The sequence below is a fragment of the Bos indicus x Bos taurus genome, chromosome 1 (assembly GCF_003369695.1).
Source record: "Bos indicus x Bos taurus breed Angus x Brahman F1 hybrid chromosome 1, Bos_hybrid_MaternalHap_v2.0, whole genome shotgun sequence".
Classification (NCBI taxonomy): domain Eukaryota; kingdom Metazoa; phylum Chordata; class Mammalia; order Artiodactyla; family Bovidae; genus Bos; species Bos indicus x Bos taurus.
In genome coordinates, this window is record NC_040076.1 from 80,254,730 (window position 1) to 80,272,867 (window position 18,138).

The window sequence follows — 18,138 nt, forward strand, 5'->3', positions numbered from 1 at the left end:
AAAAAAACGGAGGAAAAAAACCCACCAGTCACCTCTGTTATTCCCTTGTGACTTTCGCAAAGCCATTTATGAAGGTCACTGCATTTGACAACAATGCCACAGTAGGTACAATGTGCAGACACCTTTCAGTAAAATTTCTCTGCAGGATAACTAGCTGCAGAGAAGCAAGCTGCCAGCAGTCATATTGCAGGCCTGGAGAACCCATGCACAGAGACATAGTGGGTGCTGGGGGGGTCCCACATCAGGATATTGGTGCAACTAAAAATAAAACATGGACATCCTTTCTGTGGTCTGTGGTCAAGCCAGGCTCTCTCTCCACTCACTTGCATTAGTTCTAGAAAGGAAAATGCTCCTCAAGGGTGGAGACAGAGGAGAACCATAAGAAGAGATGAGTTGGGTGAAGGCCTGCATCCCCAGTCCTTGCTTCTGGTTTGGTGGCTGTGGGGTCCTTCACTGCCAAGTCTCAGCCACCTGTCTGAGAAAGATCAACTATTTGGGGAAGGGTGGTTTAAGAGTAGGCTAAAGATGAGGGCTCGTCCCTAGAAGATGTTTACCCTCAAGTCTTATCCCCCTCCCCCACAAAAAAGATGTTTGACTTCTTTGTCGTTGATACGGCCTCTAGCTCAGCAAATCAGTCTCCCCAAGAGTCCTTGGAAAAGAGGAGTCAGTGTGGACTGAATGGTGGCCTTGCCTCAGAGTGGCAGGAACATGAGACTTGATTGTCACCCGAACTTGAGTCCAGTCTAGCTCTGCTCCTTCATTGCTCTGTGATCCTGAGCAAGTCAGGGTCATATAACCTTTCTGAGCTTCAGTTTCCTCCTCTGTAAAATGTAGAATACTATCTTCACTTTTTTTTTTTTAAAGAAGTGAATGTTAATATAATACATGCACTGCTGCTGCTGCTGCTAAGTCGCTTCAGTCGTGTCCGACTCTGTGCGACCCCATAGACGGCAGCCCAGCAGGCTCCCTCGTTCCTGGGATTCTCCAGACAAGAACACTGGAGTGGGTTGCCATTTCCTTCTCCAATGCATGAAAGTGAAAAGTGAAAGTGAAGTCGCTCAGTCGTGTCCAACTATTAGCACCCCATGGACTGCAACCTACCAGGCTCCTCTGTCCATGCACAGCGCCTGCTAATTAGTTCTTACAAATTATAAATACATTTAGAGGAGGATGGTTAAGAATCCATGACTTATGGAAGTGGTTTCAGGTGTGTGGTGATGGTGTGTGTGTGGTGTGGTGTGTAGGGAAAAAAGCTAAGGTGAAAGAGACGGGTGAATTCCTTGGCTGAGAAGGAGTGATAAAGAAGGAGACGTGGGTTTGATCCCTGGGTTGGGGAGATCCCCTGGGGAAGGAAATGGCAACTCACTCTAGTGTTCTCACCTGGGAAATCTCATGAACAGAAGAAGCTGGTGGGCTACAATCCATGGGGTTACAAATGGTCAGATATGACTCAGCAACTAAAATCAAAAACACATGAGATGATGGATGTTAACTAAACCTATTGTGATGATTATTTCACAGTTATGTAAATCAAATCATCATGCTATACAGCTAAAATTTATACAGTGATGTGTGTCAATTCAGAGAAGGCGATGGCACCCCACTCCAGTACTCTTGCCTGGAAAATCCCATGGACGAAGGAGCCTGGTAGGCTGCAGTCCATGGGGTGGCTAACAGTTGGCTACGACTGAGCGACTTCACTTTCACGTTTCACTTTGATGCATTGGAGAAGGAAATGGCAACCCACTCCAGTGTTCTTGCCTGGAGAATCCCAGGGATGGGGGAGCCTGGTGGGCTGCCGTCTAGGGGGTCGCACAGAGTCGGACACGACTGGAGTGACTTAGCAGCAGTGTGCCAATTATTTCTTAATAAAACTGACAAAAAAAAAAAAAAAACAACACAGGACTTGGCAGTGTATGTGCATATTTGTGCGTTCAGTCACACAGTTGTGTCCACTCTTGCAACACCATGGACTGTAACCTGACAGGATCCTCTGTCTATGAGATTCCCCAGGCAAGAATACTGGAGTGGATTGCCATTTCCTCCTCAGGTGATTTTCCCCACCCACGGACTGAACCCATGTCTCCTGCATCTAGTCTCCTGCATTACAGGCAGATTCTTTACCACTGTGCCATCGACAGGAAATAAACAGCAAAGGATGTGACTTTGGAGGAGGTCGATCTGGGTTGTAATCCCAGCCCCACAATTTACTTACTGTAAGATCCTAAAAAAGTAATTAAACTTCTTTGGGCCTCACCTTTCTTCTCTAAAAAATAGTAATCATGGATGCCCATTTTCCTTTTCTCCTTGAAATACAGCTAGGCTTCATTTCCTGAAGCCACAGTGATGATACTAGTAATCAGTACTAGTGTTTAATAACGAGTATCATGCAAACACTGACCAAGCAGACCAGATACAACTCATCAGAAGAGTCACCAGCGACAGACAATTAATGGGACACCCCACTGAATGCCAGCCCTGCAGAATCATATTTCTCCATGAAGGCATGGACACAGTGCTGGCAGCTTAATTAGAGAGTGGAGAAAGGTGAAATCCAGGAAGACCCACCCCCCCCCCCCCCCCCCCGCCAAAATAAAACATAGCTTAATAACTCTCAGAAGCATTTGAGCAGGATTTTATAATTTATTAAGTCCTTTCACAAACATTGCTTGAATTATTAAAACAGTTTCCTGGAAAACACAGTATTGAATCCTCTCAATTCATTTCAATTAAATGCATTCATAATATGCAAACAGTTGATACAGGTGAAAAAAGGGGTAAGAAAGGATTCCTACTTTAGGGATTTTACATTGTGCTAGAGGTTTGGACAATATACCATTGATTGCTTCTTTTCTAGATGCTTTTTGTTACATGATAGCTAAAAAGTATGTGAATGTTTAACTTTTGCTATAATTAGTAAATTGTGGGGCTGGGATTAGAACCAGATTAACCACCTTCAAAGTCACACTCTTTCTTATTGGTTATGTATGTAACTATATGGGTTTCCCAGGTGGCTCAGTGGGTAAAGAACCCACCTGCAATGCAGGAGATATAGGAGACATAGGTTCAATCCCTGGGTTGGGAAGATTTCCCTGGAGGAGGCCATGGCAACCCACTCCAGTATTCTTGCCTGGAGAATCCTACGGACAGAGGAGCCTGGCGGGCTACAGTCCATGGGGTTACAAAGAGTCGGACACGACTGAAGCGACCGAGTGTGCATGCAAGCAGGCACCTGTATATACAGGCAAGTCCTGCTGAAACTGGACCCTTCAGGGCCTTCCTGGGACAGAACCCCACCCTGTGCCCTCTGCCTGCCTCTTGTTTGTAAAAAGTCTCCTAAACCTTCGCTGAGTTCCAAAGAGCAGATTCATACGATTACTAACTAGGGAAGTGAGGTAATACAAAAACAAAGGAAAAGCAAGCCCAATATAATCTTAAACCATGACTTTTATTTTAAACTGATACCTTGCTTTATGACCCCAAATTGCCCTGTGGCTTTAACCAACTGGTTCCAAGAGGGCTTAAAATATATGACACTGGCGGGGTGGAGTGGGGCAGTGGGGGGAGTCAATTAAGAACTGAAACTCCTGACCCATCACAAAGGCCCTGAGAAATAATAAAATGCCTCATCCATTGCTATTACTCTCTCCTAGAGAGGAGTTGAGGGATCACAAGACACTGATTAACTGATTTGCTTTGCAGGAACCCATAGATTAATCACAATCACCGAGAACACATCTAGTCACAGGACAGTGCCAGGAAATCTGCAACTGAGACATCCTGAAATCACAAAGATCCCCTCTCCTTTACCTTTTGTGCCTTTCAGAACCTTGTGCCCCACTCAGTCAGCAAGATAAATTGAATTTGACACAAGTCTAGCTCTCCCATCATCCATGTTGGTGCCTCTTCAGCTAATAAACCTTTCTTTGATCCAAACTCTTTTTTTGGCCTCACAGTATGTCAGGCACACAAAGTTAGGTTCAAAAACACTCTAGGCGGGGGTGGGGGTGGGGGGTGCGGGGAGACGGTTGCTTTTGCTCTTTAACATTTATTTTTATTTATTTGTTTGACTCATGGGGTCTTAGATGTGGCATGCAGGACTTTCTGTCTTCTTTGCCATATGTAGGATCTGTAGCTGCAGCATGCAAACTCTTAGTTGTGGCACGTGATCTCTAGTTCCCTGACCAGGGATTGAACACGGATCTCCTGCATTAGGAATGTGGAGTCTCAGCCACTGCACCACCAGGGAAGTCATTCGACAACACTGCCTTTGAGTCTTCACTTGAAATACTACCATAATCAGCCTGTATTCCATTCCAGCTCTTGGACTGTGCGTCTTCAGTGACCTCCTTACCCTTCCAGTTTCACCTTCTCTATCTTTGTGCATTTCTCTTTCTTCCCAGCTTAAGAACTTGGTCTCTTTCACCCTTAGCTTTTTTCCCTGCCCCTGACCACCACCCCCCACCCCCTACCCCCGACCCCGCTCCGTCCCCCAGCCTCACCATTAGAATCTACCTCCTTCTGCCAAACCCACACACCTGAAACTGTTCATTAAGTCAGGTGGAGAGAATCTGAAATCTTGTTGTCGTTCAGTCTCTAAGTCATGTCCCACTCTTTGCAACGCCAAGCAGCATGTCAGGCTTCTCTGTCCTTCACTATCTCCTTCTGATTTTAGCCTGTGTCTGAACACTTGATATTTTCCCTGGTGGTTCAGCAGTAAAGAAGCCACCTTCAGTGTTGGAGAGGTGGGTTCAATCCCTGGGTTGGGAAGATTCCCTGGAAAAGGAAATGGAAACCCACTCCAGTATTCTCAGAGAATTCCATGGACAGAGGATTCCATGGACAGAGGAACCTGGAGGGTTACAGTCCATGGGGTCGAAAAGAGTCAGGCACAACTTAGCGGCTAAACAACAAAAACAAAATACTTGAGACTTGATGTGGGAAGAAGGGAAAAGAAAGATTTGAGTGTGAAAAAGGAGGCTTATGGCAGTGAAAATAAAGTGAAAAGAGGCTCTTATCTGAGACTACTCTGGGGAGAAGATAGGAAAAGGACAGCAGTGGGCATCTCGGTCCTGCTTTCTAGAAACGTAGCCTGGAGGCAGCAGGATCTCAGGGAGAGACTATATGACCATATGGAATGACCACTTGGCAGTCATTCCATTAACTGTCTTAGAGACTCCTGTAATGCCAGTTTGATATAAAAAAAATTAGGTAAACGAGGCCTAAAGAATCATGTGAACAAAGTAGTAAGCATTCCTCAGCAGGGGGACCTGGTGGGCCAGTGGTGAAGAATCAGACCTCCTTCTCATGCCTACCACACAAACACCTTGGCACTATGAGAGTAAAACCCTAGGACTGCTTTGTGTGGGGAGTAGCAGAAAGTCCAAGAAGGCCTGAGGTTAAATTTCCCATTAACTCAGTAAGGATGGCACTTAAAATAGAAATTAATTTGTTCCAAAAATAAAGTGGTATTTTTTGTGCACTTGAATTTATGGTTATGATTCATGCTTGCAGCCTTTTTTTTTTTTTTTTAAACAATTTATAGCATGAGCTTTGTTTCCTTAATAATTGAATTGAGAATTTGTTTTCCCAAAAGGAAATTTAGGGGACTGGATAACAAGTGGAAGAGAATTTGGGTCACTTTTATAAGAGTAATCCTTTTAGTGATAGTAAACTCCTTCTTGGGAGGTCCAACCTCAGCATAAGTACCAGCAAAGGAAAGGTGCCAGAATTAAAGGAGTTTAATCCAAGAAAGAAAGAAATTTTGAGGATCAGAGATTTGCTTCAAGTGATATAGTAACCAATGATGGACTTAACTTCCAGTCTGTAGCACTGATATCTTTCCTCTCCTTTCCTTTTGTCTGTCTATTCTTATGTCATTTCCTCTCCTACCCACATTTTGCCCTATCCTGAGTATGAAAGTCAGGTTATAATAACTTGCAATTTTGCATATATTACTGGTCACATTTTATTTATGGTTCTCATTCAGAACATGACTCATTTTTCCCCATCAAGGAAATCAGACTTTATTTTGGTAATGTATATGCAAAAAACTTTGATATATGTAGAAACTTAATGTTGAATGTCCCGGGACATGATTCAGAGGCTGACTGGGGGAAGGCCTGAATCTCTGGCTGTAGGGGATTATTGTGGTTTGGCAATGAGAAGCTGGGAAAATTGGCTTCTGGAAGAGGGAGAACTTCACCTTTCTTTAGTGAAGGAAGTCGGTGAATATATCCAGTTGGTCTCCAGTGGAAGCGAAAGTGTCCTTTACCTGGACCTCTTTCTTTGGAGTGCCTAGGTGGTGGGTCACGGCCTTGGCGATGGTGGTCTTGGGGATCTTGCCTATGTGGTGGTGGGTCACAGGGTCCATGGTCATAGAAATCATTGTCATGGGGATGATGTCCATGAGGATGATGTCCATAGGGGTGATGTCCATGGGGGTGGTGTCCATGGGGATGGTGTCCATGGGGGTGGTGTCCATGGGGATGGTGTCCATGGGGGTGGTGTCCATGGGGATGGTGTCCATGGGGTTGATGTCCATGGGGATGATGTCCATGGGGGTGGTGTCCATGGGGGTGGTGTCCATGGGGATGATGTCCATGGGGGTGGTGCTCATCAGAACTATGGTCATGAGGGGGCCTATGGTTCCCCTTGGTGCCAAAGGGAGGGTGAGGACATCTTAACCCTGGAGGGGGAAATGGTAGAGGAGCCCTTGCTTGAAATGGTGGACTGTCTGAGTGATTTTTGTGTTCTAGAGGAGGTGGGCATCTAAAGTTATATGACTCATGGGGATGACCATGATCTTTAGATCCACTGGGCTTAAATGGAGGCCTTCCAGCAGGAGAATGCTCATGCTCGCCAGAGTGGAAGGGACGGCCTAAATGATGTTGCACAGCACTGAAGTTTCTATGTTCCTGATGGTGGAAACAGAAGAGTGGATATCATCATGTAACACAAAAAGAAGCTAGATGTTTAATTTAATTTATGTCAATGGCATCTAGATTTTAGATTCCACAGCTTTTTTAAAAGTAGGATATCAAAAAAGGATTTCTCAAATTCTTATCTAGCCAACTCACATTCAAAATACAAAGAAACAAAATCAAAATACAAACAAAACTATCATTTATTACCATCATTATTTCACAATAGAAATATTTTATTTTAATAATCAAATAACATTTGATTATTTTAATATTTTTGTTATTTTCTGACTCTTGTCAGAGTCAGAAACTTAATCTCAGAGTAAAGGGTAGTCCTTTAGATGAAATAAACATTATATTGTGAAAACACTCATTATTATTCTTCCCATCTCAATATAAACTGATGAAATTATACTATAAAATGATCCTTATCTATAGATCAACCTTTGGAAAATTAGTGCCTTATAATTTATATTCTCAACAAGAGTCGAGGTTTTTGGTACAAACATCTCCTACTCCTAAAGGATGATCACTTATCTCTGTGTACTTCTCCTTGTTCAGATTTTAATTTTTAAGAAATCTGTGGAGCCATGTTCATGGTGACAAGGCTGCCCCCTCTACTTGGGGTGGTGCTGGTACATGGGCACTGGATTATGCTCAGGTTTTTTTGTTTTTTGTTTTTTTCTGATATAAAAAACACTGTGAAGAATATCTTGGTATCGAATAAAAACTTTCTGGGACATATGTAAAATACTGTTTTGAGTCTTATTTCATACACCTTTATATAGTAGATTTTAGCATTTTTTTTAGGTTCTATGCCTAATATTGAAATTAAGTGTCAGCACTGGAGTCCTGACTACAAGAGCCACTTTCAATTCATTAGAGGTTGGTTGAATTAATCATGATTTTACTTTTCCAGCAAATCTTACCCTTCTCAATTCTTGGGGGGGAAAATCCATATTTTTTGTGTCATATCAGCAATTTGTACTGTCCCAACTGTACTTTCCCTGTTCTCTCTGTATTTCTCCTCCTTGTCATCCCTACTCCCTCATCCACCATCTCTCTTTCTCCTTCTTCTGTCTCTCTCTGTCTGTCCCTCTTACACACACACACACGCACACACAATACACACCAACAACCATAAGAACAATATATGCTGTGTGTGTGAAAATATCACCTATTTTGGCACTGATCATGACAAAGGCTACTTAAGCAACCCACCTTAAGGTTGAAGACTTCACAGTTTGTGACAATGTCTTTTGGGGTTTCCAAGTCAGAGGCTTCTACATCATAGAACAAATCTGCTCTGCAGAATCCAAAGATCTATAAAGAAGCGATAAACTTGTTAGGGTGTGTGTTTTTGAATGTGTCTGTGCAGGTGGTAGGAAGGTATCCAGCTTTGTTGTGAACTCCCAGACATGTGGGAAAGGAAAAGAGGCTTTCGAAAAATCAGGGTTGTTGTTTAGTCATTAAGTCATGTCCTGAGGAGGGTAAGATACACCAGAAAATAAGGAGATCTTCATGCAGATACCTGAGTATCAAAGGATAAGTGACTAGGGGAACAAGCCCTTTGCTTGAGCATCAGGAAGACTGGATTCTAACCTCAGCTCGGTTGTGAACATCAGGCAGGACCCTTTGCTGAGCCTCAGTTACCTCTTGGTCAAATGGAGTCACTGTGAGGTGTAAATGAGGTGACATGAGTGGCAGCACCCTTGGGTGTCAGTTCTTAACACCACCTAGTTATTTGTTTTAGTTTAATCCTAATGGGTAAAAAAAAAAAAAAATCCAGTGCTAAGTGTAGGTAAATAACATGTATAATTTTATAATATATGTGATACTCTCGTGATTCACTTAACTGCTCTGTGCCTTAGTTTCCCCATCTGTAAATCAGGAATAAAAATAGTATCTACTTGGTAGGGCAGCAGTGAATTAATAAGGTAACATATGTAAAGCAGTTAGAAGGATGCCTGGCACATAGTAAGTGGTTTCTGAATGTTACCTAGCACTTTGCAGACACTGATTATACTCACATGAGAGTGTCTGGGAAAGTGGTGACTGGAACAGTTCCTCACAGAGAAGTCCAGGAAGTAACTGGTACCTTCCCCTCCTCTCTAGAACAAATTGGATCCAAGCAGTTTTAAGAATATAAAAAGTTAAAAAAAAAAAAAAAAGCTGTAGATGCTTACTTTCCAACATACTATAAAGTACTATGAGGATTCAAAATCTCCAATATGCACTATTTTTCTGATGGTCTCTGCCTTTAAAAAATTTATCACATGAGTGATAAGGTGATTACTATTTCATTGAAAGTTTCAACTAATACAGACATAATTAAGGGTAGTGTGAAAAATCAACCTTTGTGCCTCCCATTCTCAGAGGTACCACTATCATCCACTTGATGGATTTTTCCTTCAAGCCTTTTCCTAAATATGTTGCACATATACACATATATCTAATTATTTAACATAAATGGGATCATAGTTTTAAATATTGTTCTGTAACCTACTTTTTCCATTAGCAATATATCTTGAAACTCTTTCCAGTGCATAAACATTCAAAATGTTGTTTTTAGTAATTGCAGCATATTCATTCCATTGTTTGCAGGCACCATAATCTATTTAACTGCATTTACAAAATGCATGACCGAAATCAACTAGCTGCTGCGCAAGGCTAGCTTGGGTGGGAAGCACTGAGGTCCTTGGACTGGGAGGCAGAACTCTCTCACTCCAGCCACACCACTAGGAGTGGTGAGGTGGGTGCTCTGAGTCTCTGTTTTCCATCATAATACAGGAGATTAGGACCAGATGATTTTAATGACTCACATAAGTTTTATTATTCTCTTTTGTCTTTCCCTCTTCCTTGTTTGGGTTTTTCCTTTTCTCTGTTCAATATTCACACACATATACCCACAACTCCAAAAGCCAAAGAACTGAAGAAGGGAGGCTCAATTTAAAAGGCCTCAAATTAAAAGGTCGAGTGAGAGCAGCAAAGAGGCCCAGGGCTGCCAAGCTCACACCGGCTGCGCTGGACTCTGGGCCCTTGGTGCTAGCTAAACGCTAGAGGAGACTCACCGCTCTCATAGCCCTCTTCACTTTGTCCACTCTGAAAGGAGCAAAGTCACTGTTCTCCCTTTGGTACTTCTCCAGGGCTTTTTCAGCTTGTTTTCTGTACAGCTCAGTATCCTCAAAGAAATCGAAGAGCACTGGGCTGTCTATAATATTGGTCAGTGCCGAAGAGACTGGAGAAAGAAAGTGGCAGTTTTGTGGTTACTGAGTTGGAAACAGTAATGTCAATGTTGGGATTTGATACATGTAAGCATAATGGCAAGAATAACAATAGCTTCCATTTTACAGATGGAAATTGAGGGTTGGAGAGGTAACTTGTTCAAGATCAAGTCAGTCAATCAGTGGCAGAGCTCAACTTAAACCCAGATCCTTCTAACGCTCAAGTCTCTGTTGTGACCCCTATTCTTGACAACCCATCACTCATAAAGTGCTAATATTTTAATGAACTCTTCCCTGTCTCTGCCAAGGAGAGAGGCATCGTTAACACAAAATTTTGCCCAGAGAAGAGAAGATGCAGCTCAATCTTTCTTTATGGCAACTTTGTGTGGGAGTTGCTTGACTGTAGAATTTTTATATATTGAACCATGTTAAGATTAATTATTTTAAAAGAAATTCTGTGATAATTCTTTCTGAAAAGGTGAATTTAAAAGGTGTGTAATTTAGAGTCAGCACCAGTGGATTAGGGTCATGTCTTTGCCACACTTTGGCTCTGTTCCCCAGGCTAGGTCATTGAATCTCCTTGAGGTTTATTTTTATATCTAAAATTGAAAGTATTGTAATCTTTACTTCATAGCCTTGTGAGATTAAACAAGTTAATATACGTATAACTGCTTTGTGAGCATATGTAACTTTCAGTCGTTGAAGTCAATACTTGAACGCTAAGTACTTTGCAAAGTGTACTACACAGGCTATCCATTTAATTCTGGGAAGAACCTGAAGGGATAATATTATTGTTATCCTCATTTTGCAATGGAGGAAAGCTTGAAGAAGTAACTTGCCCTTAAAACCATACAACTAATAAGTGTTGAGGTTGGGGTTCAAACTCAAATTGGACCCCAGAGCCTATGTTCTCTACAATGATGTCATATTGCTGCTGCTGCTAAGTCGCTTCAGTTGTGTCCGACTCTGTGCAACCCCACAGACGGCAGCCCACCAGGCTCCCCCGTCCCTGGGATTCTCCAGGCAAGAACACTGGAGTGGGTTGCCATTTCCTTCTCCAATGCATGAAAGTGAGAAGTGAAAGTGAAGTCGCTCAGTCGTGTCCGACTCTTAGAGACCCTATGGACTGCAGCCTACCAGCTCCTCCGCCCATGGGATTTTCCAGGCAAGAGTACTGGAGTGGGGTGCCATCGCTTTCTCCATGATGTCATACAGCCTCTTGTGAATTTCTGTTTTTAGATGTTGAATTTCTATAAAAGAAGATGTGCCAGTAACAGGGAAAAATCTCTCTTCTCAAGAGAGCAATTAATAATTGTATCCACAAGGGCAGGAACCATTTCTGATACATACTTCATAGACATCTATGATGAATATCGTTTGATTGAATTTTGTATGAACCTAGAATTAATTAGCATTTTAACAGACAATCATACCAGAACTTGTGGTGCAGTTAAAGTCATTCACTCTAAGATCCTCAGGCCCAGCCAAAAGTGTTATAGCGATTACCTTACATTGTCCAATCACCTGTAAGAAAGAGAGGTTTATGTTATTGCCTACTTCTTTCCTTAGGTTGACCCGAGGGAAAAAAAACGTGAGGCAGCATGCTCCTACTATCCATCTGAAATTATTGTGCTTCCTCTCACCAAACCCTCTCTCAAAAACATGTATTTTCTTAGCATAGTTCTGTAAGCTGGATATGCTACAAGCATCCAAAACCCTCATGAGAACCACAGAGAAAGTGTTGAAAGAGATCATGGCCATATCCCAAACATTTTCAAGGAAAAAAAAAGCTAAAACTGTTGGATATGTAGTCATCTTATTTTCTGGAACTGAAATCTTATATCTTTACTCATTTATCTTTGCATCTTCCTCTGTGGCAGAGAACCTGGACTCTGAGAACCCATGTGCAATGTGCAGGACAAGACTCAATTCCTTATGGTGACTGCAACTAATCCCTTTGGCCATTTCTGTTAGGGAAACCAGTATTCACAGTTACAGGTTCAGAGGTTCTTAGACATTAGGTGATTTGCCCAAGGTCTCACAGGTGGTCATGCTCTGACATGAGACCATAAGCCCCACTGACTTTTCTTGAACTGGTTTCCCAGTATGGCTCTCAAGAAAATATTACTTGAAGTCAACATAGTCCTTATAAGCCAAGAGGCAGAAGTTTTGCTCTTATTGTTTTACTGTGTAAGCTCAGGTGTGCAACCACCCTGGGCAAGATATTTCTGCTTCTTTCTATCTATTGATAGAAGTCAGGAATGCTAAGAGGAGAGGAATAGTACCCAGTTTACTTACTGTTTCAGACGGACGACGAGAAACATCCAGCTCACAGTCGTCCCAGTGCTTCCTGGACAGAACTGGACAGTCAGATTCTTTCACATCCAAGACTAAATAGTAGACAGCTATGGATTCCTGCGGAATTCCAAGAAAGCGATGGCTGGGTAGTATGTGGAAATCCAGAGTTTCCCAATAAAAACAAGCTCTTTATTTCTTAAAGGGAATTCCTGTCATTCTACTCCTCTTCAAGTCATTGCAGGTGCCCTACCTTTATATCATTTGATCTGTTTATTTGATAAAAAGCATCAGCAAGTTTTCAACTGGTCATAATATTTCTTCTGCCATGAATTTTAAAGAACAATCACGAAAAGGCAGTGTTGGTTTGGGTGGAAGTATTGAAGGTACAAGACTAGAATATAAGTGATGACAGCCATATTATGGCCTCCATTCTATATGCACATTTGTGTCCTCTCATCCAGTTCTATTCCTGAACTTGGGCTTCTTGTCTTTTTTTAATAGATTGACTCTTTTTTTTTTTTTTTTCCTTTGGCAACTTGTGGGATCCTCGTTCCCTGACCAGGGATCAAACCTGTTCCCCTTACAGTGGAAACTTGGAGTCCTAACCACTGGACCATCAGGGGAATCCCAGATTTCTGGTCTTGATTTCAACTTGCCCAAAGCTCAATTCCCTCTCTTCACTTACAAACTAGCTCTGTCCCTCTACCTCCTTTGTCTAATCAGAGATGCCATTATTTATTGCCTTAGTCTTTGGCTTAAGGAATGTCTCTCTTCCAAGATGATGGCTGTTCCAAAACCCACAGAGAACCTCTGGAACCCCTCTGCCTTTGCTCTGTTTCTGCATACCTTCCCTCCAGATTCCCTACACATAAAGGAGGTGGTATACCAGGAATTCTCCTAGAAGGCCATCATCCAAGCCATTTTGCTATTCAAATCCTGCTCATTCTTCAGGATGCAAATGAACCCTTCTCCCATCCATCATAATTGATCTTCTATTCGACCCCTCCAGCATTTATTCCACTCACTTAGTCACCTGAGTATATTCCATCTTACCCAGTTCACCTATGTGTGTGTGTGAGCTGATGATTATTTCCTTTAGAACAAAGCCCATAGTTTATTATAATCTTTCTCTTATAGCACTTAACCATTGATTGGGCTCTGCATAAGTACTTATAAGTATTTAGAGGCTGATCAAGGACATAATGACTGTGCTTAGTGGCTTCAGTCATGTCCAACTCTTTGCGATCACATGGACTGTAGCCCAACAGGTTCCTCTATCCATGGGATTTTCCAGGCAAGAACACTGGAGTGGGTTGACAAGCCCTCCTCCAGGGGATCTTCCCGACCCAGAGATCAAACCCACGCCTCCTATGTATCCTGCATTGGCACGAGGGTTCTTTACCATCAGTGCCACCTGGGAAGTCCAGGACATACTAGTAACAAATACTAATTCAAAGCATAAGAGAACAGTTAGAGCAGCTCTGAGGGCTTCCCAGGTAGCACAGTGGTAAAGAATCTGCCTGCCAATACAGAAGACACAACAGACACGGGTTCGATCCCTGGGTGGTGAAGATCCCCTGGAGGAGGAAATGGCAACCCACTCCAGTATTCTTGCTTGGGAAGTCCATGGACAGAGGGGCCTGGTGAGCTACAGTCCATGGGGTTGCAAAGAGTCAGACATGACTGAACACAATACAGCACAGAGCAGCCCAGAAATGAAACCAACAACCCTGACCAAAGCCAATCCACGGTGCAAAGTGGCAGGCTTAGGAGCTAGCATCTCCTTTGGCCCTGGTCCATCACCTCCCCACTCAGCTCTGCCGTGGGAGGCTCCTCACCACTTTGTCCAAGTGGGCATCAGCGACCCGCAGCAACTGGAAAAGGTAGCCATCCCACCGTCCTTTATTGATCAGGTCCAGAGCTCTCACAGCCACAGGCTCAACGGCATCGCAGCCTGTGGGATTCACAGCACAAGAACACTGCTGTGTGATCAGAAGGATGGACAGCAGTGCTGCAGTGAGTACCTTCATTTTGTTAAAATGTGAAAAGCATCCCTTGCTCTGGGATACCACGGCAGAGAAGTTTATACGAATTTTCTAAAACGCACACACAACTGATTAAGCAAGATTTTATACATTTTTGTTATGTAACTGGGGATGTTCACCTTGACCCCTCGTTCAAATATCTGTCAACATTCTGTAAATGATTAGTGGGTCCTGGGGACAGAAAGTTGAAACATGCCATGTTTATAAACATTCCTCGTTTTGAGGCTAATGCCCTCAAAACCACGTGTCCCAATGTGGGGAAGACAGTGAGATGTTTTATAGTAATTGTTCAGAGACGGTGTGATCAGCTTGTGGTCATTCTTCTAATGGGTTTGAGGTGTGGTAAGTAGGAGTCAGCATTATCAACCTTCAGGCCTGACAGGTCTGGGGTCTGTGTGTTTGGAGGCAGCATACCATCATTAATTGTTAACTTCTCCCACCTGAAGGGGATATCAGTATCTGCAAAACAGCTTAAAGATACTGTTGTATGTAATGGTTGAAGAGGAAACAGGACCTAGGTCCAAGGCTACTCTTGACTGTTGCTCCTGGTCTTGAACCCCTGTGCATGCTAAGTCACTTCAGTCATGTCGGACTCTTTGTGATCCCACGGACTATAGCCTGCCAGGCTCCCCTGTCCATGGGATTCTCTAGGCAAGAATACTGGAGTGGGTTCCCATTTCCTTCTCCAGGGGATCTTCCCCACCCAGTGATCAAATCCGCATCTCTCTCTTGCATCTCCTGCATTGGCAAGCAGATTCTTTACCACTAACACCACCTGGGAATCCCCTCTCTTTTCAGATTAACAACTGCTTGAATTGAAAGTCAGGGAAGGTCATGGAGGTTTCATGAAGAACATGAAGGCTATTCCCTGTAATCAAAGAAATAGGGGACACAGAAAAACTGTGTGCCCAGGAGCCCCACAGGGTCCTGCTCAATATTACTTGGGAAAAAGTTGGGAGCACACTCATGTCATTCCAGTTCTTTGTGACCCTTGAAGTATGCTAAAGAGAATTAGTTCATGTGGAAGAGGAAGGTGCTGAAGGTAGCAGTCAAGTCATTCGATGCCCTTCCCAGAGATAGGGTCAGAGGGCATATACGATTGGATGAGGGACCCAGCACTGGGGGATAGGGCTGAGATTAAGCTAATCCCCCATCTGCACCCCTCCTGAAAAAACAGTATAAGTGCACAGATCCCTCATACCAGTAGAGCCCAGCAGCAGCAGAAACGATGAGAAGTCAGCCTAGGTTGCCTCTCCACTACCAGTGACTTACAGCACCTGCCTTCCTCCCCAGTCTCCTTGCAGTGTCGGAGTCTATAGCCACGGTTCTCAGCCTTGAATTCATATTGGAGTCACCTGGAGTCGGACACGACTGAGCGACTTCACTTTCACTCTTCACTTTCATGCATTGGAGAAGGAAATGGCAAACCACTCCAGTGTTCTTGCCTTGAGAATCCCAGGGACGGGGGAACCTGGTTGGGCTGCTGTCTATGGGGTCGCACAGAGTCGGACACGACTGAAGCGACTTAGCAATAGCAGCAGAGGAGCTTTTCAAAATCCTCATGTCCAGGCCTCCCCCAGAGCGATTAAACCAGGGGCTTTCCATATGGACCCAGGTGTTGGTAGTTTTCCCAATGTGCAGTCAAGGCAGAGAACGGGTTGAGCTTTGGACACAACCCCAGGGAACGGAAAGAATTTGAAGAGAGAAGCCATGGGGAAGGTGTATGGAATGAGACCTCACTTCCAGAGTTGTAGTCTGATATAGTGAGCGTTAAAAGGGGAAGAAATCTGTTATGAATTATATTTGAGATTGTACCTTTAATATTAGTAACACTAGCTTTTAAATATCCAAACCAGACGGTTTCAGTGTAATTTAGAATGACAGGAATAGTATGGAATCCGGCCACGGTGTTACTCAGCGGCTCCAACCCAGGGAGGAAGGGGAAGGTCATTGATTAGAACACAATCGTATTATGTTTCAATGGAGAACAGGTTGAGCTCCTTAATTAGGCTTTTCTAGTATTGCTACACTGGCCACACCCAATATTGAGGGCCCTGGGTGAGTCAAATGCTGGTGGAGGGAAAGAGACTGGAACACTGAGGGGATGGAAGATGGCGCTGACAGTGAGAATCAGCTTTTCCTGAGCACTCTTGTAGAAGGACTGATGCTGAAGCTGGAACTCCAATACTTTGGCCACCTGATGAGAAGAACTGACTCATTTGAAGAGACTCTGATGCTGGGAAAGATTTGTCACTCGAGTGTACGTTCCTCAGTTCTTTGTCTCGTCACAACAAAGATTTGGAGCGACGGACATTAAAACCCTCGGTGCGTCACAGCTCTTGGGTCTTGGACAAACCATGTTATAGCTCTTAGGCAATCAGTGTTACAGCTCTATTTTATTTAGAAGATAGCAGGAGAATCCATCCTTGAAGTGTGAGGGCATGCCAACCCAAAGACTCGAAGAGAAGAGAGTGAAGAGAAGAGAGTGGAGGAGTGCACAGGGGAGGGGAAGGGAGGGAGAGAGGGAGAAAGAGCACACACACACGCACATGGGAGAGAAAGAGAGGGAGAAGGCACTTTGGCTCCTCCTTTTATGTTTTTTCCTCCACCTGGGCCTGCCCTATGCAAATTGGGCTTAGCCAGGAGTGCTGTTTGTTCTACCTGAAGTCTTCACTCTGGTCCTTGGACCTTCCTTTGACCTTCCTGTGTTCTATTTTCGCCGGCTTTTCCCTTCCTTGTCTTTTAGCCACCGCCATTTTGGACTCCTTTTCTCCATTCTACCTACCTAACAGATTGAAGGCAGGAGGAGAAGGGGATGACAGAGGATAAGATGGTCGGATGGCATCATCGACTCAATGGGCATGAGTTTGAGTAAACTCCAGGAGTTGGTGATGGACAGGGAGGCCTGGCATACTGCAGTCCATGGGGTCACAAAGAGTCGGACTCTACTGAGTGACTGAACTGAACTAAACTGTTGTGTTAAGACCTAGGGGTGGTCATGAGAGCCATGCATTCTCTTCTTGCTTTATTTTTTGGCCATGCATGTGGTGTATAGGCTGTTAGTTCCCTGACCAGAGATTGAAATCATGCTCCCTGCGTTCGAAGCACAGAGTCCCAACCACCAGACCACCAGGGAAGTCCCATCCCCCTGCTTTATTGAACCTTAAAGACAAATAGGGTACTAGCGATGTGTTACATTTCTTGCTAGACCCTGACTGAAATAGGGTCAAAGACACCAACTGATACCCCGACTGAGTCATTTTTCCATCTTAAAGGAGGCAAATAAGGGTAATAGTGTGTGAATGTTGTCTATTGCTCTTAAGCAAATTATACCAAGGCATATGAACCTCTTCTGGGAAACAGCTCCCAGGAGGGAGGAGAATAGTCATATCTGCGAATTCCCTGTCGTATGAGTTTGCTAGGGCTTCCAGAACAAAGTACCACAGACTGGGTGGCTTAAATAATAGAAGTAATTCTTTCATAATTCTAGAGACTAAGAAGTCCAAGATCAAGGTGTCAGAGGACTGGTTTCTTCTGAGGCCTCCTTGGCTTGTATGGCCATCTTCTCTCTGTCCCCACGTGTTCTTCCCTCTGTACGTGTCTGTATGCTAAATCTCCTCTTCTTATAAGGACACATACTGAATTAGG

The 18,138-nt window shown here is 43.6% G+C and overlaps 1 protein-coding gene across 1 annotated transcript; it reads right to left on the reverse strand.

Moving 5' to 3' along the window:
* Positions 1-5,950: 5,950 nt before the first annotated feature.
* Positions 5,951-14,551, reverse strand: HRG (histidine rich glycoprotein). The gene is made up of 7 exons (XM_027538703.1): positions 14,284-14,551; positions 12,446-12,562; positions 11,581-11,671; positions 9,995-10,161; positions 8,954-9,034; positions 8,145-8,246; positions 5,951-6,917 (listed from the first exon to the last, which is right to left on the reverse strand). Exons 1-7 carry the CDS (start codon positions 14,473-14,475, stop codon positions 6,027-6,029), a joined length of 1,641 nt encoding a protein of 546 aa, XP_027394504.1. The 5' UTR covers positions 14,476-14,551; the 3' UTR covers positions 5,951-6,026.
* Between the last annotated feature and the right edge of the window lie 3,587 nt (positions 14,552-18,138).